Below are 24359 nucleotides of genomic sequence, written 5' to 3' on the forward strand. Positions count from 1 at the left end.
CTTCCCTTATATTTCTTTCTCTTTCATTTATGCTTCCTTATATTTTCATTACAATTTGCATTGATTTTTCAAAGTTTGCATCATAATTTTTTAAGATTGTAAGCATAACTTTTTTCTTGTAACAAAATTTTCCTGTTCATATGATTCTTCTTCTTTTTTAAGATTAAAATAAAAAATCTAAACACTTAGTCATTATGCAGGGAATGAAGTAATTTCCCATGAGATAATTTAAATAATAACACTCTTTCATTTAACTGCATTCCTTTTCTTTCAAGGATTACAAAGGACATTCTTTACAATGCACAAGTACATTGTTCTCAGAATTCTTATCAGCAAATTTTTTTCGGCTTCCTTTGTAACTCTCGTTACATGTGTAAGAAAAATGTTGCTGTGTAAAAGAACACTCATTCCCATTTTTAGAGCTGGGATTCTTAGACTGTGTTGTGTATTATCATTTTTAATAGCCAGCCACTGACTTTGAATTTTTTGTTCATTGTCAGTGCTATGCTTCAATGTAAGCTAGAAGTATTCTGTGTCACTGGGATAGGGCCATTAGCATATGGTGTAATGATTGGGAAGATGTAGGCAGTAGGATGATTTTTATCCCAAACTAACCAAAAGCCCAACTGAAAGGGCCTTAAAAGATGAGGATTTGTATTAAGTCACATGACAAGAATTTCAGAGGAAGGGCCATCAGTGGTTGGTTAATAGCTCAACAGGGTCGTTAGCGGCCCGGACTTTTTTCACGTCTCTTGCTGTCCTCAGCCAGCTCCTCACCTGTTCAGCACATGGCTGCAGCAGCTCCAGCAGGCTCTCCTTATGTGGTCTGCATCAACAGGCAGAAGAGGCCTTTTTCAGAATCTCCTGTAGACTTACCTTCTCTTCTCAGTAATTACAGTCGGGTCACATGCTCTAAGCTAAATCCATCGCTGCAAGGGAAATGGAATTGCTGTCATTGGGTTAGCGCATCAGTCCCCAAATGCATCTGCAAATTAGAATCACCGGGGAATATTTCAAAACTGCCAAAACGCAGGCCATACCTCAGACCATGAAATCATAATCTCTGGGGGTGCACATCAGCATTTTTTGAAGCTCTTCAGGTGATTCCAGTGTGTAGAAAGTGTGGAGCCGAGGCTTAGCCTGATCAAGGGTCACTCTTTCGTCTGGGCTGGGGAGAGTCCTCCTCCAGGGTGCTTAACCAGGCAGAAGGCAACACCCAAATAGAATCAGGGTTCTGCCAGCAGTGATATAGACCAGGGAAGAGGCTCAGGTAGGAAGCAGAGTCACCCAAGACACAGGCCTGGGATTACAAGTGCCTTATTTTTTGTTCTGCTCTCTCTGATTGTATAACTGTCAGGTTCACGACTACGCCAAATGTCATGCCAAGGGTCAGGTTCTGATCCATGCTGAGGTTCGAGGGAGTGGGTGGATGAGCAGAAAGAACACTCGGGGGATCGTAGGCAGCTCTCATTAACAGCTTTCTCACACTGTCCACCCTGTCTTGGCTGCTTAGTCCAGCAGCCCCCATATACAGCTGTGCTGCTGACTCTCCCTTGCCTTCAGGGTCAGTGACTTAACTCTTTCTCTCTTTTGCTACAAGCAAGCTGAGCTGTGTCCTGGCTCCCCTCTGTCCCTCTGCAAAGACAGACAGCTCTGATTCTCTCTCTCTCTCTTTCTCTGGGCACCCACATGCCCACCATGTCAAGCCATGTTGAGCTGAGCCTGCGCAGTGTCAACAGGGCAATTATACCTTTTACAGAAAATAGTGGCTTAGAGCCAAGTGATGGCCTTCCCATGTTATGACTACATGGCTATGATAACAAGTGGAGTTCTACGCCTGCACTGTAGACTCACTGAGTCACTCTGGATGTTTACCTCGACTTATCCTTTACCAAAGCACAACATTACCTTACAATAACCTTGGTCATGTTTTTCAACAAATGTTTCTTCATTGTAAAGCAAGAATAACCATAGCAAATTTGCAGCATTGCTTAACAGCAAAATGGGAAAACAGTCTCTAAATTTCTTAGCACTTTGCCAGCCAGCGGAAAGTAGGCAGTTTGTGAACGTAGGCGGCAGTGCAGGGGTGGTAGAGTATAATAGTAGTAGTAGAAAGAGTAGGAGTTGTTACTGGTGCTGTTTTTGTCATTGTTATTATCATTACAATGCTTATGGTAGAGGATGGTGAACTAGATCAGAAGTTCTCACTTCTGGCTGCACATTCGAGGCACCTTGGGAGCTTTTAAAAAGCTAGTGCCTGGCCCTGCCCAAACTAGTTAAATCAGGCTGTCTGAGGGTGGGCCCTCGGCATCAATGTTTTTAAAAAGATCCCTAGGTGGTTTAAATGTGCAGGCAGGGTTGAAGTCCACTGGACTAGAAATTAGGAGAACATTAGGGAAAAGTTTATGTTTTGTCTCACGATTCCAAGTGGACTAGTTTGAGTCACCCCTGCAGCCCCAGGAAAACAAGGCTTTTGAGCTAGTTTGGATGCTGCTTTGCATGCTTTATGCCAGATAAGCTCTTTTATCACCTCTATGCAAATGATAGGACTTTCTGGCTGCCCAGCCATTTCATTTACATGCACTATTCTGTGGGCCTCAGAGTGGATTAATTAAAAGGGACCAGGTGCCTCCTTGTTTCTATTTAAACACTGTGTGCAACACTTTAATATGAAAATTATATCCTATTTACTGTGCTTGTTTTTAGTGTTCTATGTGTTGCTTGTGCAATTCATTTTCCTAATTTTTAGAAGTGTGTTTTTCATTAGCTACAATGCAAAACCAATTATGGATGTGTTATGTAGAAACCTGCTTTAAATATTCTCCTAGCTTCCTAAGAGTTATAATTTTTAGGTGCATTGTTTACTAGGCCATGGGTATGTTTTGTCATATGTTGAAAGATCACACTGGCTATAAAAATAAGACGGTGAATAAAAAGCCACAAAAGCTATAAACATCTGTAAAAGAAGTTTTCTAAGCAAGGCTGCTTGTTAGAGGGAAGCGCAATGCATTTTGATTGTATGCAGCTGGTGGCACATGCACTTTCAGAAAGGGGCCCATTAAGAGGAACTGTTAGATATATGGCATGCCGTACTGTGGGCTGTAGCTCTGTTCCCTCAGCTGTGTGTAATAGAAACCCATGGGACCACACTTGCAAACCCTCCTCTAAATTTCACCCGCAATTCTGTTGCGAATTTGATATATAGAAGCAGGTAGTCATCTTTTCGTCTCAAAGCCCATCATACTAAGGGAAGATTACTAATCTTACCTGACTCCTAGGAAAGTGGAGGACTCTGAAAAATCACAGCATGGATTTCTCAGCCTTTGCCATGTTGAGGAGCACACATCAGTCTGACGTCTGATCAGTGGTCAGGGCCACCGCAGGTGCCTATCTGTAGCTCTCTTTTATTCTTGGAGGATCTGTTGTGGGAATTGCCATATGAAGTACAGATGTAGGCCCAGTTATACACATACCCTGTCATACAAGAGTACAAGAAGGCCCTTACTGCAGACCCCTGTGAACAGCCTGGCTATGCTGGGGTTGGGGAGAGACGGGCCAGGTTTTGAGAATCTGCTGCTCACCAGTCCATTTTTGTGGCTCACAGCGAGGCCAGTCGCTGGAGCACTGGGTTGTCTCGAAGCAGGCGTGCAAAACACAGTTTCTGACTTCTGAGATGGCTGAATGTTTACACGATCCATCTTCCTGATATCAAAAATAGTTCCCCTAGATAGAGAAAGGCAAGGCTCCTGATGCAGAAGGATAATGGCGATATTTTTAAGTTCTAGAATAGCATGAAAGCAGCTTTTAAAAAACCAAATTTAACTTTTTAGAAGAAAAATGTGAAATCTACAGAAGCAGAGAATAGGATAATGAATCCACAAGTATCTGCAGTCAAGTTCAACAAGTATTAATTCTTTTTCCATTTATAACCTCCTCACTACCCTAGCCATAAACTTGAATTTTTATATGTAAAATTAAAATTATATCTAATTCAAGGTGTAAGTGTAATTATGATGGTAGGCATCTTTATATAAGGTCTATTGTATAATTTGTTCATCTACATTATGATAAAATTGAATTATGGGCATCCTAAGATCAAAGATACTTGCATTCTAGACCAGTGCTATTCAAAAGTGTGGCTCGCAGACCAGTGGCAGCCCACAAACTCTTTATTTCTGGTCTGTGATAACTAAAGAAATCATGAGGAAGTGTTTAGAACTCTTGTAGCATTTTGGCATTGCTGTGACATTGAAGTACATGATAATTTTTCTAGTAATTCATTTTAAGTATATTTTATAAAAGTATCACTCTGCAACAGACTGGGAAAAACAATCTTTCATTACAGATGGTTTGAGAAGCACTCTCTATAGTGTTTCTGTGGTTTGCCCCCCAGGGGACATTTGGCAATGTAGGGAGATATTTTGGGTTGTCACAACTGGGTGGAGGATGGAGTGGGGAAGGGTGTACTACTGACATCTAGTGGGTGCACAGGACAGTCCTCACACCAAGGAATTATCTGGCCCTTTTGCTGAGATCCAGAAACCTTGCTCTGGACCACAGTGGAGAGTTTAAGTGCTCTGTGCCTTGTCTAAGGAAAGGTTGGCAAATAGTTTCTTGCCACAGTACAGGCTAGAAAGTCAACAAGTGACTGTCTGTGATCACCGACAGCCTCACAGTTGAGGCTCCATATCCCACAGTGGAAATTAGTGAGACATTTTGCAGAAGAGAAAGTTTGAGGGTTAAGTGAACCTGCCCCACGTCTTTTAAAAATATAACACAAGCCTTTTTTGTTTACAAGTTGTCAATTTCATCTATGCCACAGTTTGTAATGTGTCTGACAGATCAGCCAGCCACTACCATAGCAACAGAGAAAATGGGAAACTAGAAATTTATAAAATTTAGTTTATCTAGAAATTTCATATTTAAGAAATTGACACTAAATTTGTGCCTCATGGTTTGTTTTTTTTTAATGAAACACTATTTTGCTTTTAGCTGAACCTTTGTTTTAAACATTTTTGGTAAGGCAAACTTCTCTAAAATCAATGATATAAAATTAAAGACATTAAAATGTTCCACTTTTGCAGAAAGGTCTAAGTGTAAATTGATGATGTGGTGTTCTCAGGGTCTCTCCTTAGTGAGAGTCCCTTATGGATTTTTTAGATTTTGTTTTAAATTTAGAAATAGGAAATAATTATCTGGTGAAATATGTCATTTTGTGAGTTTTAATAGAGTAAACATTAATGGCTATAAAATAATCTAATCTACAAAAAGTAGCCAAACAAAATTATTTTGGAACAAAACGTATGCATACCCTTTAAGTCCTAAAATGTCTTTTTGTGTGTGTGAGAGAGAGACAAAGACTGTCTTCCACATCTGATTCCTCTTTGGTAAACATCTCTAAATTTTATTTGAAATCCAGGTTGGTCACTTGGACATTGTTTCATTAAGTGTGTACACTGTGGCTTTATTACAGCTTTGATCGAGACAGATAGAGAAAAGGTGTATCCATAGTGTATTCACAGAAGATACAACCACACATCCTGGCTAACACGGTGAAACCCTGTCTCTATTAAAAAATACAAAAAAACTAGCCGGGCGAGGTGGCGGGTGCCTGTAGTCCCAGCTACTCTGGAGGCTGAGGCAGGAGAATGGCGTGAACCCCGGGAGGCGGAGCTTGCAGTGAGCTGAGATCTGGCCACTGCACTCCAGCCTGGGCTACAGAGCGAGACTCCGTCTCAAAAAAAAAAAAAAAAAAAAAAAAAAAAAGATACAACCACAGAGGAGCTAGTGTTTCACTCGCAAGTTGAACCTTCTCCTAAGCAAACCCGTAATTATATATATTCAGAAGACCACAAGCTCTAACAGTCCTCACCATGCTCACTAGTCTTCCTGTTTTCTTTCATCGCTTACAAGTTTCCCTTTCTCAATTTCAATAGAGTCAGGCTAGAGAAAGAGAACATATTATGAAAGAGAACATATTAAGCATCAGTCTATGATTTTGTGACACCTTTACCTTGGCCTCTGACTATAAGAGAAAGAGCTCATTGGTCTTATTTTCCATTTTATTTGATTGTGGTCTAATGTAAACCATAAAGAGCAACCACAGGATATCTTTGGATTATGTACCTACTGTGTGTGGATCAACCACCCTTGATTCATCCAGGGATCCGAGGTTGACCCCTCCTTATCTTTGGTAGCCTGTGTGATGGGGTCATACCTCTAACCTTTTGGTCAGGAATTCTTAGCTCAACTAAAAGAAAGCTTCTAATCAATTTCTATTTCTAAGGACTTCACGTTCAGAGTCCTCCAAAGTTTATCTAAAATTTAACTTTGTTTCTGTAGAACCCTCTCAGATGATGTTGAGATTTATTAATTCATCTTATCAAAAAAAAAGTAACATTTGAAGATACTGTTCTTTTATATAGGTGGGTATTAACTACACAAAATATGACTTTTTATTAGCTAGATTACAAGGTGCAGGGCATAGAGCTGTGTAAATCCTATCTTTTGAATGAATTCTGCCAAGTATTGTTTGATTAAAGCTAGACTGATGAGACTCCTGATTAATTCTGCCTCTAATAGATTACAGTTTAACTGAAAAATACATTGCCTCCATTTAGTAATGATTCCCAAGTTATGATGACAAAGGACAAGCTATTTGTCAGTTAAACTGTGTAATCATCCAGAAACAGAATTAATCAAGAACCTAATCATTCTTTCTCTACTTAAATTCAGCTAATGAGTTCAAGTGTATAATTTATACTACATATTCTACTCAGGAAGGCTCTAGAAGCAATAAAGATTTTTTTTTTTTTCACAGTTTTCAGAGAAAGGAGCAGGAGCAGAAATCAGTGCCTCTCCAAGTATATCCCCTGTACCACTGAGCTTGTTCTAACTGTGTTGACCATGTTCAGATTGGTATTTCTTTGGCATGGCTTATTAGGGGTAATGAAAAGAAATTAGTAAGGGGAGGGGTATGTGAGGGTTTGCTCTCTGAGAAAGAAAATGCATTTATTTTCTCCTATTTTGGTTTATTTGGTTCTCTTAACTTTAGAGGTGAGTGACCTATGACCTCTTGGCTCTGCCTCCAGTATAAGGGCCATTTACTGGAGCTGAAATTCTCTAACACTTGCTTTGAAGACATTCACTATACGTTGGAATCCTTTTCCGTGGTAGGCATTAGAAGTTCCTTCAAGGAGCACTGTAGACAGTCTGACTAGTATCTGCCATGAATTATATATCTTCTTGTGATATCTTCAGGAATAGTGCAGGCTCTGTGTAGGATCTGAGATGAAGAGGAGAGGCATTTAAAGGGCAAACACAGCTGCCTGTTAATATACTTAGTTATGACAGAGAGCGTTTCTTGCCAGACTGACATAGAAATATGATCGTGGGACCTTCATGAGCTTCTCTTAGGGCAAAACCCCAAGGACTCCCTGACTTTAAATGGTTCTAGGTAGAGAAAAGGGAGTCCAGGCAGGTTGAAAACTACTTAATCAAATGGATTCCTCTTCAAACTTCTTTAATTGGAAGAACTTTCCAATTTTATCCTTTACTTTTTTTTTATCCATTTTGTCCTTTACTTTTCTGCCAACATGCATGTATAAATACATGGTGGTTGTACTTGTAGTATATTGTGAAGGAGAAAATAAGGAAAGGTAATATAATTTCAATGACATTTGTAAGTGAAGTATATTAAATTAATCAGCAATAGCATATATAAACATGTGAAAAGTATCAGTATGTGAGTGGATAACATGTGTCTGTGTAAGTGTATAAGACATTATTTATTCAGCTAAGCCAATGATTAATACATGTTTGCATTTTTAAACCTCTTGTGATAACTACAAAGCCCTCCTCCCTCACCAGAATCTCAGTATACTAGCAGGGAACCAGTCTCTTAAGCATCTGTATGAGCAATGTCTAGGATACTCACCTAGACAGTGTCTCCTAAGAGGAAATTTGGGAAGGAGTGAAAGGGTTTTTCTTAATCTCTGGTGCTCAGGCCTTGATTTTCATTTCCTTTTCTTCCCTGATACCTCTTCTTGCTCTTAGGATGGCATTTTGGCAGTTAGTTCTGTCTTAGGATGTTCTCTGCAAAACCCTCACCTGTCATTGACAGCTACCATGGGTGCTGTGCCCCTCATGTCTTCACGACTTCTGGTCTTACAAATAAAGCGTAGGGATTAAGCTTCTTTTTCTTCTCATATACTTCATAATAATGTCTTTGTATTTTTTTAAATAAAAGTTTAAGTAGAATATTTGGATATAGTGAAAGCCTTAATAAGAAATCCCAGCAACTTCAAACAAATTCTGATCCAAATACTTAAAACTACCTTTTCATTTTCAAGTTTTTGAAAAACAGTGGAATATTTGAAAAAATATTTGAAGTTGCCAAAGGTATTGTGATATGTGAAAATAGATTATGTTTATTCAGACTAGAGGGGAAAGCACATTATATTTTTTGGACTGCAAAGAAAATTCAATGTTTTTCCTGATGACTGTGAAGACTCATTAAACATTTTTTTTTTACATCTTTAAATTATACACATAGTTACTTTCATTTCTGGCAACATGGTAGACACTCCATATCCTGGAAAAAAAGGCCATGTAAGGAGTACTTATTAATGCTGGATAAAGCAAAGCAAACAACAAACATCTGAACTTGTAAAAAAGTAATGGTAACCCTCAGGATTCAACGAGCAAAAATGGAGCTGAAAGTGAGTGATAAGTTCAAGTTGAGGATGCAGCACCTGCAGGGTGTTTGCCAGTATTGGTGATCTCAAGACTTGGTTTTTCATGGTGTCAGGGAAAACGAGACAAACTGTATGTTCAGATTATAGGGCAAGATGGAATCCCATACCACTATTATTCTTGGACTCTAGAAATGCTATGCTTAAAATAAAATTGGCAAAATAAAATTGGGAACTAGACATAATCTTCCTTTGATAAAGGGGTTGGTGCTTGAGTCATTTAACTGTTTTGGAGTAATTGCTGGCTAGGGAAAGCTTTCTTCTTAGAGTTTATAACCGCAATCCCTCCCTCAAGTGTGGAGTTCAGACTTACAATATCTGCCTCACCAGAAAACCCTAAGGCAATAAATCAACTTAAAACAGTCTTTGATTGATAGCATCCCAGAGTGCCTGGCAGAAGCAAACACAAATGCTGTCTGGAGGGACTTACCCTCAACCTAGGGGTCACAGGATTTTAACAGATAAAGACCACCAAACGTGTGCTCATGATTTCAAATCCCAGACACCCAAGGAAACAAAAGCCACGAGCAGGAGACAGGAGAAACCACAAAAAGCAGAACTAGACTTCCAAATATCTTAAGATAATGCTTTATCAGATAAAGTAAATTATATAAATGTCTAGAATATTTTCAAATAGGCATAAACAACATGAGTTGCTTATGAGAAAAATGAGATTGTATCAAAAATTAAATGGAGTTGGGAAATAAGCAAATAAAACTTCTAAAAGTTAAAAATATGACAACAGAAATTAAAAGCCCTAGGATCCCATTAAACAGCTTTTAAATCCCATTAAAAGCTGAAAAGAGAATTGATCAACTGATTTTTAAAATCAATTGACTTTAAGAAATTAGAGTATAACTCCCAATTATACCTGATGTAAATGACGGGTTGATGGGTGCTGACGAGTTGATGGGTGCAGCACAGCAACATGGCACAAGTATACATATGTAACAAACCTGCACGTTATGCACATGTACCCTAGAACTTAAAGTATAATAATAATAAAAAATAAATTAAAAAAAAAGAAATTAGAGTACAACACAAAGAGATGGAAATGGTAAAGAGATATTAAGAAATATAAAGAGTAAAGTGAGCCTATGATATATATCATTGGATTTTTAGACTTTCATTCAACAACAAATGAGAAAAGTAGTCATTTTCAGTCAAAAACAATTTGCCATCAACAGATCCTTGGAAAATCAGATAAATAAAAAAGCCTGAAAAGTAAAGAAATTGTTAAACATGTATAAAGCTAAATCACATTGATTGTATAAAGTAATAATGATTTCATATTAGGCACTGCAATGAACTGAGTATTTTCATTCTCCCCAAATTCATTTGTGAAATCCTAACCATCAGTATGATGGTATTAGAGAATGGGACCTTTGGGAGCTGATGGGGTCATGAGGGTATAGCTGTCATGAATGGGATTAGTGCCCTTATAAGGAGCTGAAGAGACCAGAGTACTTTCCCTCCATCATGTGAGGACAGGGAATTTGCAACCCGGAAGAGAGCCCTCACGTGAACCTGACTACAGTGACACCCTGACCTTAGACCTCCAGCCTCCAGAATGGTGAGAAATAAATGCCTGTTGTTTATAGCGACCCAGTCTATGGTATTTTGTTATGGCAGCTTAAAGTGACTAAGATAAGCATTAAAAACCAAGATATAAATAAAGTACTGCTACATACTAACTTGTAAGAGGATCATTCTACGGTACCTGTATTATTCAGTAGGAGAGAAAACGTATGGATAAACTTTAGTTTTAAACATACAAAGTAAAATATTTTAAGGAATATTTTAAGGATAACCATTAAAAGGATAGAAATAGAGATAATAACTTTTAAAGTAGTACCAGGGAAAGGATCAATCTAAAACATGTAATAAAATATATGGGAAAAACTTGTAAAACAAATAGGATAATAGTAGTGCACAAAATAAATATTGGAAATATATTCAAGTATATCAGTAATCACAAATTTGTAAAGAGGCAAAACTTGCCATCTTAGATAGAAATAATCTTTGGATCACAAAAAAGTTTGGGTGAAAAAAATCTAGTCATATGTTGTTTGTAAAAGTTACTCCCCATACATAAGGATATAGGCTGTTTGAAAGCAAAAAGATGGGTATAGCAGGCAAGTACTAATTTTAAAAAGCTTTTATAGCTATATTGCAGTCATATTAATTTCAAGGTAATGAAGAATTATTACAGATAGAGAAGGTCGTGTCAAAATGATAAAAGGTTCTAATTTCCAATAATATAATAGTTTAAAATTTATGTATACTTACATACCTAATAAAAGTCTCAAAACATCTAAAACAAGGTGATAGAATCACAAGGATACACTGAATATTGGAGTATAAAATGGTTTATTAACTTTGCAGAGCTATTTATTCATTCGTAGAAAAGTTGAAGAGTCAGTCCCACTTCTAGGTACACATCCCTTAGAGAGTTGCTTTCACCTATATTCAAGTGTACAAGATTTTTCAGGGCAACATTATTTATAAGAGTGTACAACTGGGAATAACATAGCTATCCATCATTGGAGAATGTATATACATAAATTGTGGTATACATGTATTTAATTTGTAATATGGCACAACATTGAAAATTAGTAAATATGAGCTACATGTGTTCACAAAAATGAAAGTGAGGCCTAGAAACCTGTGAGGATAATGTTGAACAATGATAAAGTACATCTCAACAGAACACGCACAAAAAGTGGATACAGTATGATAGTATTTACATACTTTAAAATGGCAAAATAATACTCTAAAGGTTCCATCCATACATAGGTAGTAACAATATAGAGAAAGGCAAGGGAATGGTACTTAGCATATCTGAGGGAGCTCTCATCCCTGAGGAGATGGGACAGTGCTGCAGGTGGTGGGGGAGGAGGCAATTGAGAGTGGCACCTGTACTGAGAAGGTTGGATTTCTTAGGCTAGTTGGTGGGCACATGTATGTCTGTCTGGTTATTTACATACTGTTTTTTATGGGTCTGCAAAAAAAAGTTATAGATTTTTGATACTAGGGAGAAAATATAAATACAACTTGTTGACAAGAAACATGCATACACTACCTCAATTCAAAAATGTTTTTGTTTTCTTTTTGAGAGAGAGTTGTGCTCTTGTCACCCAGGCTGGAGTGCAATGGAGCAATCTCAGCTCACTGCAACCTCCACCTCCTGGTTTCAAGTGATTCTCCTGCCTCAGCCTCCCAAGTACTTGGGATTACAGGTGCCTGCCACAACGCCCAGCTAATTTTTGTATTTTTAGTAGAGACAGGATTTCACCATGTTGGCCAGGCTGGTCTCAAACTGCTGACCTCAGATAATTAATCTGCCTCGGCCTCCCAAAGTGCTAGAATTACGGGTGTGAGCCACCATGCCCAGCCCAAGAACATTTATAGCAATATTTTTGAAGATATATTTGATTTAAAAAATCTCACTGCAAGTTTACCTATATCTGAACGAAACTTTTTAATGATGCACTAAGTAGTAACTTGCAAGCTGTTGGAATGGAATAATATTAATTAATTTATTTCACAATTAATCCAGGCTAAAAAGATGGTGATATGACTAAGTTCCTGGTATCAAAGATGGCTAAGGAATTATAAATTATTTTTCTCTTCGTTTTGAGATACTTCTTTGCCTTGAGTTTTCTTAATTGTTTTTATAATAAAAATGCCTCATTTAAGAAATGTAATTTAGATTTTATAAAAGAACATCCTCCTGGAAAAATATGAGGTAATAGAAATGAAAATACATAAATCAGCCAGGCGCGGTAGCTCAAACCTGTAATACCAGCACTTTGGGAGGCCAAAGCAGGTGGATCATTTGAGGTCAGGAGTTGAGACCAGCCTGGTCAACATGGTGAAACCCCATCTCTACTAAAAATACAACAATAACAACAAAAATAGCCGAATATGGCAGCAGCTACTCATGAGTAGTCCCAGCTACTCATGAGGCTGAGGCAAGAGAATTGCTTGAACCAGGGAGGCAGAGGTTGCAGTGAGCCAAGATCATGCCACTGCACTCCAACCTGGGTGACAGAGGGAGACTCCCATCTCAACAACAAAAAGAAAACACATAAATCACAATTGATTTATTTTTAAACTTACTCCCAAAATCTGTAGAAAATTTAGTTCTAAAGTTTTTATTTCTAGGAATTCCTCTTAGACAGTAAACAATTTGTACCCTCTAGATCAAGGGTTCTCAAACTTTCTTCATTCATGATGCCCTGAGTATCTCCGTAGATTTTTATGGTACCCATAGATCAAAAGAAACAACCTAGAAGTGTAAGCAGTTACATCACAGCAACCATCCAGTGTCCACCATTGCAAAGACAGAACATCATTGGAAGTAATGTAGCACAGTCCAGTGTTGAAACTGAACTGCCTTGAGCTAGTCATTTTCAGTGTCCAACAGATGTGGGTTATTCCTGTTTCCCCTGAAAATGTAAACTTGCTCATAGTACCTGTATTAGTTTGTTCTCATACCACTATGAAGAAATACCTGAGACTGCGTAATTTATACAGGAAAGAGGTTTAATTGATACTACAGTTCTGCATGGCTGGGGAGGGCTCAGGAAACTTACAGTCATGGTGGAAGCTCACTCATCCCTCTTCACATGGCGGCAGGAGAGAGAAGCATGGAGCAAAGTGGGAAAAGCCCCTTATAAAACCATCAGATCTTGTGAGAATTCACTCCCTATCGTGAGAACAGCATGGGGGTAACCACTCCCATGATTCAATTACCTCCCATCAGGTCTTTCCCATGACATATGGGGATTATGGGAACTACAATTCAAGATGAAATTTGGATGGGGACACAGCCAAACCATATCAGCATACCTGTGAATTTGCTGCAGTATCCCGTAGATCCTGTAACAGTCACCTGAATATGGAGGGCTCTGCATTCATTCATTCACTGGCAATTTTGGTGGTCTCTTTTTGTTGACTGCAGGAGAAGCCGTACAAGTGCTCAGAGTGCAGCAAGGCCTTCAGCCAGAAGCGAGGCCTGGATGAGCACAAGAGGACGCACACTGGAGAAAAGCCTTTTCAGTGTGATGTGAGTTTGGATTTTTTTTCCCCCATAGTGTCTTCCAATAACAGGAAGTAGGAGTGTGTGTGTGTATATGTGTGTGGGTGTGGGTGTGTGTGTTGCATTGCTGGTATGTACCTATGTCTGTTAATGTCTTGTGCTATTTATAGCTTTTTCTTGCATAATACATGTAACTGCATTGTAATCATTTTATTCATCCGGTTTGTTGGCAGCAAATAAATTCTGATTTTCTTTTAGACATGATTGTACCCTGTTTTAATACCGTTGTGTTGTTCTTCCAAGGTGTAAATGCATGATGATTTGAGGCAGCTTTCATGTATCTGGCCAAATCTTTACTGATAATGACAGTTAAACTGGAGATTCGACTGGTCATACATATTATTTACTTGGGTAAAGCCAAACATGTACAAAATTCCAAAATGCATATAAACTCCTTTGTGTTAAATAATGCTGTTACTAAGTGTTGTCTAAGTTTTCTGCTTATGACATTTGAATTAAAATTGAATTATTTGACATAGCATACATTATTTCTGAAAGAAAAAAATACTACTGTTGACAGTAAAATTAATCTGAATATTGATCAATTTAGGGGAAAAAAAACACTGTTCATTTGTGTGGGATTGGCAGTTGACAAAGAATCGACACATGTTAGAGAATCAATGTAAGAAAAAACATTAAAACTGTACAGTGTGATATGGCACAGTGCAGAATTCTGCTTAAATGTTGAGGGAAATTCCAGAACTTAGATCCATCATCATGTCCCAATGGATACAGCATAGGGTAAGCAGTCCATATGAAAGGAAACTCACAAACACAAGATATTTTCCTTGTCCTTTCATGAAACTTCAGTGGTAAGGTTAAGGCAACAATGTACTCCCAGTGGGCATACTCATAAAAATACTTTTATTAACAGTGCACTTCTTTTGAGGAAAGAAACAGTTGTAGAGAAAAAAACGCACACATATAAAGCTCTACTGAACAGAGCTACAGCCCTAGTTCAGTGATTTCAATTAGTTTAAGTCATTGCTGCTTTTATTGGAAGCATTTTCATAAAGGCAAACCCTATTTAGATGGTTTAATTGTACTGCTGCACAAATAACTGATACAGCCGAGAAATTAAATACTAACTGCATCTTTCTACCATCACATTCAACCCATCTTTTAATCTATGCTGAATGCTTTTGTTGAATATTCCCTTAGGTGAATTGAAACGGCATGTTATGTTTTTTAAAACTATGATGTTACAAGTTGACTTTTTTCTATTTGCTTCTGTCCCATTTATTTCTATGATGTGTTTAGAACTCTGAAATCTTCATTTGCAGCCCATACTGATCTGTTGAGTAGAGATCCATATTTCTAAGTGCCTCCTAAACATTTCTGAAATGCAGACTGCTCAGTAGAGAATTGTCTGCCTTTGCTGCAAAATTTTGTCCTCTTAACTTACTCGCTGGGAATAGAAGTCACCCTTTCTCACCCCACTCCAGTCTCTCTCCCTCTTAAAGAGCTCTCAGATTCATTAATTTCTCTTAGTTTTCATTTCTACTTGTAACACATAGCTCAGACCTTCACTGTTTCAGCTACATCCAGTCTCCAGTGTGTGTGTTCTCCACACTGTCACCCTACCAAGGTGATGCATTTTTTTAATTGAGGTGAAATTCACATGATATAAAATTAACCATTCTAATGTGAACAGTTCAGTGACATTTAGTATATTGACTGTGTTGTACAAGCACCACCTTTCTAACCCCAAAATATTTTCATCACCCCAAAATAAAACTCCATACCCAATAAACATTTACACCTCACTTCCCTCATCCCTTAGCAGCTACCAATCTGCTTTCGCTTCTGTAGACTTACCTATTCTAGATATTTCATGTAAATGAAATATACAATATGTGACCTTTTGTGACTGGCTTCTTTCATTAAGCATAATGTTCTCAAGGTTTATCCACATTGTCTCATGTATCAGTAGGTCATTCCTTTTTATGGCTGGATGATGTTCCATTATATTTTTATATCACAATTTGTTTATCCATTCATCTGTTGGTGGACACTTCTTTCTACCTTATGACTATTGTGAATAGTGCTGTGGTGAACATGGGCATACAAGTATTTGAGTACCTGTTTTCAGTTATTTGGGGTATATACCTAGGATTGAATTGCTGAGGTATTTGGTAATTCTGTTTAACTTTTTTGGGAACTGACATACTGTTTTCCTCAGGAGCAACACCATTTTATATTTCCATCAGCAATGCACAAGGATTCCAATTTCTCCCCATTCTTGCCAATACTTATTTTTTATTTAATTACCCATATTGGTGGGTGTGACGTATCTGACCATGGTTTTGATTTACATTCCCCAAAGAACTAATGGTGGTGAGCATCTTTCCATATGCTTCCTGACCATTTCTATATCTTCTCTGGAGAAATGTTTCTTCAAGTCCTTTGCCCATTTAAAAATAGTATTGTCTTTTTGTTGTTGAGTTTTAAGAGGTTTTAATGTTTGGATATTAGGCTCTTATCAGATATATGATATGCAAATATTTTTTTCATTCTGTAGGTTTTCTTTTCACTTTGTTGAAAATATCCTGAGACGCATAAGGCCTTTTAATGTTGATGAAGTGCCCGTTATGCATTTTTTTCTCTATTTGATCATGCTTTTGGTGTTATATCTAAGAATTCATTGCCAAATCCAAGATTGTGGGATTTTTCCTTCTGGTTTTTTTTGTTGTTTGTTTGTTTGTTTTTCTCTAAGAGTCTTATAGTTTTAGCTCTTATATGTGGCACAAGAAAAGGGTCTATTCTTTGCATTCTTTTTCAGTCTTTCACTATTGAATATGGTGGGTTTTTCATAAATGCCCTTTATTTTGTTGAGAAATTTCCCTTTTCTCCTAGCTTCCTGAGGGTTTTTTTTTTTAAATCAAGGGAGGATGTTTGAGTTTGTCAGATGCCTTTTCTACATCAATTGAGATGACTATGTTTTTTCCCCTTTGTTCTGTTAGTATAATTTGTTACTTTGATTTTCTTATTTGAACCACTGTTGGAGTCCTGAGATAAATCCCCATTGGTCATGGTTTAGAACCCTTTTAATACGCTCTGAGATTCAATTAGTATTTTGCTTGTTTGTTTGTTTTAGGATTTTTGCATCTAGATTTATAAGAGATTTTGGTCTGCAGTTTTCTTTTTTCATAACATCTTTGTCTGACTTTGGTATTAAGGTAACGCTAGCCTTACACAATGAGTTAGGGAATATTTCCTCCTCTTCTGTCTTTTTGAAAGACTTACAGAATTGGTGTTAATTCTTCTTTAAATGTTTGGTAGAATTTATCAGTGAAGCCACCTGATCCTGGACTTTTCCTTGTTGGTATGTTTTTTATTTGATTCAACCTCTTTATTGGTCTTTTTAATTTTTCTATTTTTTCATGAGTCAGTTTTGGTAATTGCTGTGTGTTTCTAGAAATTTGTTCATTTCATCATGGTTACCCAGTTTGTTGGCAAATTGAGTAACCATGATAAAATGGATATATATACATATATATGTGTGTGTATATATGTGTATATATATGTATATGTGTGTATATATGTGTATATATATGTATATATATGTGTGTGTATATATATATGAAATCAGTTTTTTACAATTTTGCTCAAATGACACGTCACTCATTCATACTACTTTAACCTCTTAGGCACAGTCATTCCAGGCTGTGCAAATAGCCCAGCATGCCTATAGCGATAACTTTGAAATCTTTCTTTCTCCTGCCCAAGTCTCTCTTTTGAACCCTAGGCAGATATTTTCAACTGCCTATAGGACATCTCTCTTGTATTTCAAACTGAAATCATGATCTCCCAGCTGTCTTAATCTGTCAACATGATCCTTTCCATTTCCCATATCTCTGAGTACTGTACCATCCCCAAATAACCCAAATCACATATCTGAGCCTCATGTTGGACACCTCTTTTTCCCTAAGCCATGAATGATAGCCACTATTCTAGTTAAGGTCCTATTACGGGAAAGACACAGAGATCCACGGTTTGCATATATTCTCTCTGATCTCCACTAAAACTCAGGAATATATAGGTGTTATTTGCATGTATATGAAGCAGTCGAGGTTCACTGAGGTTGAGTGACTTGCCTACAGTTCACAGCAAGTCAAGATTCTAGAGTTCAAGGTTGCAGTGAGCCAAGATCGTGCCGCTACACTTCAGCTTGGGCAAAGGAACAAGACTCTGTCTCAAAAAAGAAAAAAAAAAGATTCTAGGGTCAAAACCCAGGTCTTTCTAAGCAGTTTACCATGCGGCTTTCACTCAGACCCTGTAATTCCTGCCTTTGCTTCTATCTGTTTTTCAAACATACCACCATCTCTAAATTCTCATTGTCACCTTCATTTCTCTAATTCTCTCACACCCTCTCACATCCAATCCAATAGCATAACCAATTGGTTCTACATTAAAATAAGTTCAGGGTCTGAATAATTCTCATAACTCCATAGCTTTATCTCAGTCTCCTGGAATATTGCAATATCTTTTTACATGCTCTCTCTTTCTGTCTTTGCTCCCAACAGTCTCTCCTAAACTTGCCATGTAGAGTAATCTTCGTAGAACCTGAGTCAGATTATATATTTGTAAAATGAATATAGTATTCATTTGCTCAAACCTTCCCATGACTGTGTATCTCATTTAGAGTGAAAACAAGTTTTATCATGGTCTGAAAGACCTCACGTGACCTGCAGCCACTCTGCTCCCACTCTGCTCTCTGACTTCATCAGCACCCTCCACCTCACTCTGGTCACATGGCCTCTTTACCCTTCTTTGGACACGTCGAACCTACCCTGCATCTACATCTTGGCCTTTGCATCTGCTGTTGCTTCTGCGTAGAACACCTTTCTCCAGGTTTCTTCATGGCCTGCTCATGTGCTTCTTTCAGATCTCTGCTCAAATTACTTTCTCTCTTATCTCCATTACTTCCTTAGCTCTCATTCTATATTATTTGTCATCATGGCACTTATATCTACCAAAAATTTGTTTGTTTAATAAACTTATTTATCATTTATTATAAGCTCCATGACAACAAGGTTTTGTCTTTATTATTTATTGTTGGATCCTCAAGCCTAGAACAGTGCCTGGCATGTGGGAAGCATTCAATATTTTGAATGGATAAATAAGTGAATTAATAACTCCTGCTTTTGTTCATGTTGAAATCATTTCTGGCCTGGAGTGGAACAATAGTACTGGCCTCCCTGGATCCAGTTTCATACTCTCTTGCTTGCTAACTGAATTATACTTTAGTTTCAGTCTCTATTTAGAATCCTTTAGTGAATTCCCACCACTTACAAAATATACTTCCACTTTCTTGTTATGATTACCATGATTTCCAGGATTTGTTTCCAGCTTTCAACTCTAATTTATTTTCAATTTATTTCTCTAGTGACATCTAATCTTTAGCTTTTGTGAATTCTTTTCACTTCCCCAACTGAGCCATGTTCTTCGCACTCACCGTACCTGTGCCTATCTTCTCCCCTCTCCCTGTCATATGATCCCCGCCCCCTTAGGACATGATAAACCCCCATGCATCTTTCCAGATCAGGCCTTCTGCCACTTTTTCCTTAAAGCCTGCCCTCTTCTCTCCAAGCCATGGACTGCACTCTTCTGTTCCTCTCTTTGTACTATGCTCGTGACTTTACAAATGTTTCTACTTATAATGTGGACTCCACAAAGGCTAGACAGTGTGTTCTTTGTCATTTTCTTCCCAGAAGAAGTGGTAGGCACATTGTATGTGATAAGTATGTGTTAACTGAAGATATTTGTATAGAATTTCCCAAGGTGCTTTCTGTTAAACATCTTATTTCACTCTATTTTAAAACAAAATCAGTTTACCTCCAGTCTAGAGTAAGAATAAATATTTTGCTAATACACTTCTAAGTTGGAGTAGGGTGAAAGTTTGGGTAAGAATCACAGGTGGAAAGAAAAGGAAGCATCCGTGTTACACTATTTGAACTCGTTTTTGCTCTCCCCTGTTTGTAAAATGAATGTTCTTGCATTTGGCTGATTTATACAGAGCGTCATTTGGAGTCTTTTACTGACTGCATTCAAGTTCATGAAAACAGCTTTTAATGTCTGAGTAGTCAGTTTTACAACTGTGACATCAGGTACTCTCTCCTGATATTTAATCCTGTACTCTGGCTCTCATTCAGCAAACTGTTGGATTGTTCCCATCTCATCTCCAGTGTGGAGCTTCCAGGACTTCCTTAATTCAGACCCATTATCAATGATTTCAGCATCTTGCTCAACTTCCTTTCCATTTTTTCCAGCTTGCCATTGCTCTCATTTTCCCATGGTAACTGTGTAAATGGACTTGCACTTTGTATCCCTCCCACCACAGTGGCAAGCTGAACTGTCTGAGAACCTTTCTTACATTCTCACAGTGGTTTTTTTTATATATTTGTTAATGGTGTCAGCCAGGCAAATGGAAAAAGTAGGTGAGTTCACATATCTCTGTTTGAAATGAGATATTTTAGTAATAGTCGGCCTTTGGGAGGGAGGATAGACTCTGAACCCAGACTGTCTGGGTTTAAATTCTGGAAACACTGCCTAGTTCTTTGAACCTGGGAAACCTAGTTAACATTTTGTGTTTTCATTTTCTTCTGTAAAATGGGTTTAATGGTAACATTAGTATCTACTTAAAAGTATGACTGTGAGGATTGAACAAGTTAATATTTAGAAATTGTTAAGAGTGGCTCCTGGCACATGGTGAAAGTTGTAAGATAGTTAAGCCCAGGCCCTGTGCTGGCCACTGGGATGAAATAGTGGAAGATGCCATGTCCCACCCTCATAGAACTCACATTCTTGTGGAGTATAACATTAAACAAATACATGACACCAGGCATGGTGACTCATGCCTATAATCCCAGCACTTTGGGAGGCCTAGGCAGGAGGATCGCTGAAGCCCAGCAGTTCAAGACCCATCTGGGCAACATAGCAAGACTTCATGTTTACAAAAAACATAAATAAAAAATTAGCTCGGCATGGTGGCAGACAATTGTAGTCTCAGCTACTCAGAAGTCTGAGGTGGGAGTATTGTTTGAGCCTAGGAAGTCAAGGCTGCAGGGAGCTATGATCAGACCACTGCACTCCAGCCTGGGTGACAGAGAGACACCGTGTCTCCAGAGAAAAACAAAAACGAAAAACCAAATACATGAATTAACATGTAATTACAATTCATGATAAAGACTGGGAAAGAGAAGGAAGAAAAAAGCCATGAGGCTATAAATGAATAGTTAGGGAAAAATTCTCTGTGAAAGCGACTCTAAGTAACCTAAAAGATGAGAAGAGTCATCCATGGGGAAAAGAGCATCTCAGGAGAGGAACAGCATGAATTGAGGCTGGGAATGGGCGTGGGGGAAAGAGACGGCTGGTGAAACTGGAGCACAGTGAGAGAAGGAGAGGAGTGCAGGGTGAAGTAAAAAAGAGAATTGGAGGCTTTGCAGCCATGTTAAGAAAGGTATTGTGAATCTAATAAGAAGCCATTGAAGAATTTGGTATCAGTTTTTTATGTTGACATTGGGTTTGGAGAAGGGGTGAGAGAAATAGAACACGGGGGATAAATGTTAAATCGATCTTCTTTATGATTATGAATTTTAATATATACTTATAAAAACAATTTAGCATTTCTTTCACTTGAAAGTACTCTCCATAGATACTGTCTTCAGTTTCTCCAGGATGATTCTGCAGTCTTTGGGGATCCTTATATTGCCCATAGAGATTCAATCAATCAGTCAATCAATCAGTGAATCTATCAACCATTATTTGTTTCTTTAATTCAAGAAATATTTATGTAGTGGCTACTCTTGCCCTCATGTTCCTTAGTTTAGCAAGGAGACAGACATAAAAAGATAACACAAATCATGAATGACACTTGCGGAAAGTGTTGTGAAGGAAAAGTAAAGGCTGCTATGAGAGCATTTAACAGAGACCATCAGCCGGCAGATGAGTCACATGGGCTTCCTAAGGATGAGTAAGAGTAAGCTGAGTAAAGAGAAGTGAGAAAGTTCTGAGGCAGGAAGCCCAATGATATCTTCAAGAACTGGCAGGAGGCCTATTTGGTTTGGCGACAGCTCCGTGATTACCCTACAAGCAGCGAAAAACCATGGAATAATTTTAGGTAATATTGTGACATTTGTGTTTTCAAAAAATCATTTCAATTGTTATGTGGAGCATGGACTGGAGGGGAGGAGGAGGAATGCAGGGAGATTCAGATAGTATTTAGCAGTGGGTTACTTTTGGCCTGTATGAGCGTGTCCTGCACATTAGAGGGCATTACTTGCATGCTTGCCCCTATGCAAAATGCAAGTAATATTCCCCATTTGTGGAGACAGTGAGATACCCCCCACAATTCCAAACATTTCCTGCAGAGAGGGGAAGTTGTACCACCTCTATCTGAGGATGATTGAAGCTGACTGTTGCAATAATCTAGGCTTTAGTTTTCAGAGTGAGGAGATGTACATAGAACCAGGCATACATGACATCCATTGGAATATGGGAAGAAAAAATTACCACTTTGATTCCCAGTTTCTTTTTCAACTTCTATTTGAGATTCAGAGAGTCCATCTGCAGGTTTGTTGTACATGGGTATATTGCATGATGCTGAAGTTTGAGGTGTGAATGATCCCATCAGCCAGGTACTGAGCATAGTACCCAGTAGTTTTTCTACCCTTGCCTCCTCCCCTCCTTCCTTGCTCTGCTAGTCCCCAGTCTCTGTTGTTAGTTACCACCTTTATGTCAATGTTTAGCTCCCACTTATAAGAGAGAATATGCAGTGTTTGGTTTTCTGTTCCTGCATTCATTCACTTAGGATAGTGGCCCCCAGCTGCATCCATGTTGCTACAAAGGACATGAGTTCATTCTTTTTTTATAGCTGCATAGTATTCCATGGTGTATATGCACCACATTTTCTTTATTCAGTCCACTGTTCATGGCACCTAGGTTGATTCCATGTCTCTGCTATTGTGAATAGTGCTGCAATGAACACGCAAGTGCGTATGTCTTCTTGGTAGAATGATTTGTTTTCTTTTGCATGTATACCCAGTAATGAATGGGATTACTAGGTTGAAGGGTAGTTCTGTTTTAAGTTCTTTTAGAAATGTCCAGACTGTTTTTCACAGTGGCTGAACTAATTCACATTCCCTTCAACAGTGTATAAGCATTCCCTTTTCTCTGCAGCCTCACCAGCATCTGTTGTTTTTTCTACTTCTTTGTTTTTTGTTTTGTTTTGTTTTTGTTTTTTTGTTGTTGAAACAGAGTCTCACTCTGTCGCCCAGGCTGGAATGCAGTGGCATGATCTCAGCTCACTGCAACCTCTGCCTCCCGGGTTCAAGCAATTCTCCTGTCTCAGCCTCCTCAATAGCTGGGACTACAGGCACCCGCCACCACACCCAGTAATTTTTGCATTTTTAGTAGAGACAGGGTTTCTCCATATTGGTCAGGCTGGTCTCAAACTCCTGACCTTAGGTGATCTGCCCTCCTTGGCCCCCCAAAGTGCTGGGATTACAGGTGTGAGCCACTGTTCCCGGCTGACTTCTTAACAATAGCCATTCTGACTAGTGTGAGATGATATCTTATTGTGGTTTTGATATGCATTTATCTGATGATCAGTGATGATGAGCATTTTTTCATGTTTGTGTCCACTTATATGTCTTCTTTTGAGAAGTGTTTGTGAATGTCTCTTGCAATAATATATAAATACAGTAGTGCATATATATGTTTTATTTAAAAATACAGGTACTACAGTTGCATTTTTTAATGGGGCTGTTTCTTGCTTATTCAACTGTTTAATTTCCTTACAGATTCTGGATGTTAGAACTGTTGGATACACAGTTTGTGAATATTTTTCTCTTATTCTGTCAGTTGTCTATTTTATTGATTGTTTTGCTATGCAGAAGCTCTTTAGTTTTACTAGGTTTCACTTGTGAATCTTTTGTTTTGTTGCAATTGCTTCTGAGAATTTAGTCATAAATTATTTCCCAAGACTTCTGTCCAGAATGGTGTTTCCTAGGTTTTCTTCTAGGATTTTTATAGTTTGAGCTCTTACATTTAAATCTTTAATTCATCTTAAAGTTAATTTTTGTATATGTTAAAAGGTAGGGATCCAGTGTCATTTGTCTGCATATGGTTTGCCAATATCCCAGTGCTTATTCAATAGGTATTTATTGAATAGGGAGCCCTTTCCCTGTTTCTTATTTTTGTCAACCTTGTCAAAGATCAGATGGCTGTAGGTGTGTGACTTTATTTTTGGCTTCTCTATTCTGTTGCATTGGTATATGTGTCTGATTCTGTACTAGTATCCTGCTGTTTTGGTTACTGTAGCCTTATAGTTTGAAATTGGGTAATGTGATACTTCCAGCTTTGTTCTTTTTGCTTAGGATTGCTTTGGCTATTAGGGCGTTTTTTTGTTTGTTTGTTTGTTTGTTTGTTTGTTTTTTGGTTTGTATAAATTTTAGAATAATTTTTTCTAGTTCTGTGGAAAATGATATTGGTTGTTTGAT

General features: G+C 38.0%; 1 protein-coding gene across 10 annotated transcripts in view; it reads left to right on the top strand.

Annotated features, from left to right (window-relative positions):
• The window catches only part of PRDM5 (PR/SET domain 5), a 233282-nt gene that overhangs the window by 200945 nt on the left and 7978 nt on the right, over positions 1-24359 (top strand). For 8 of the 10 annotated variants that reach the window (XM_003899135.5, XM_003899136.5, XM_009207498.4 and 5 more), the window contains one exon: positions 13720-13824. In XM_003899135.5, coding sequence (XP_003899184.1) covers positions 13720-13824 — 105 coding nt within the window. Of the gene's footprint in view, positions 1-13719; positions 13827-24359 lie in introns of those variants that run through there. The other 2 variants (XR_002522179.2, XM_021938756.2) reach the window with 2 other exon arrangements.

The sequence above is a fragment of the Papio anubis genome, chromosome 3 (assembly GCF_008728515.1).
Source record: "Papio anubis isolate 15944 chromosome 3, Panubis1.0, whole genome shotgun sequence".
NCBI classification, from domain to species: domain Eukaryota; kingdom Metazoa; phylum Chordata; class Mammalia; order Primates; family Cercopithecidae; genus Papio; species Papio anubis.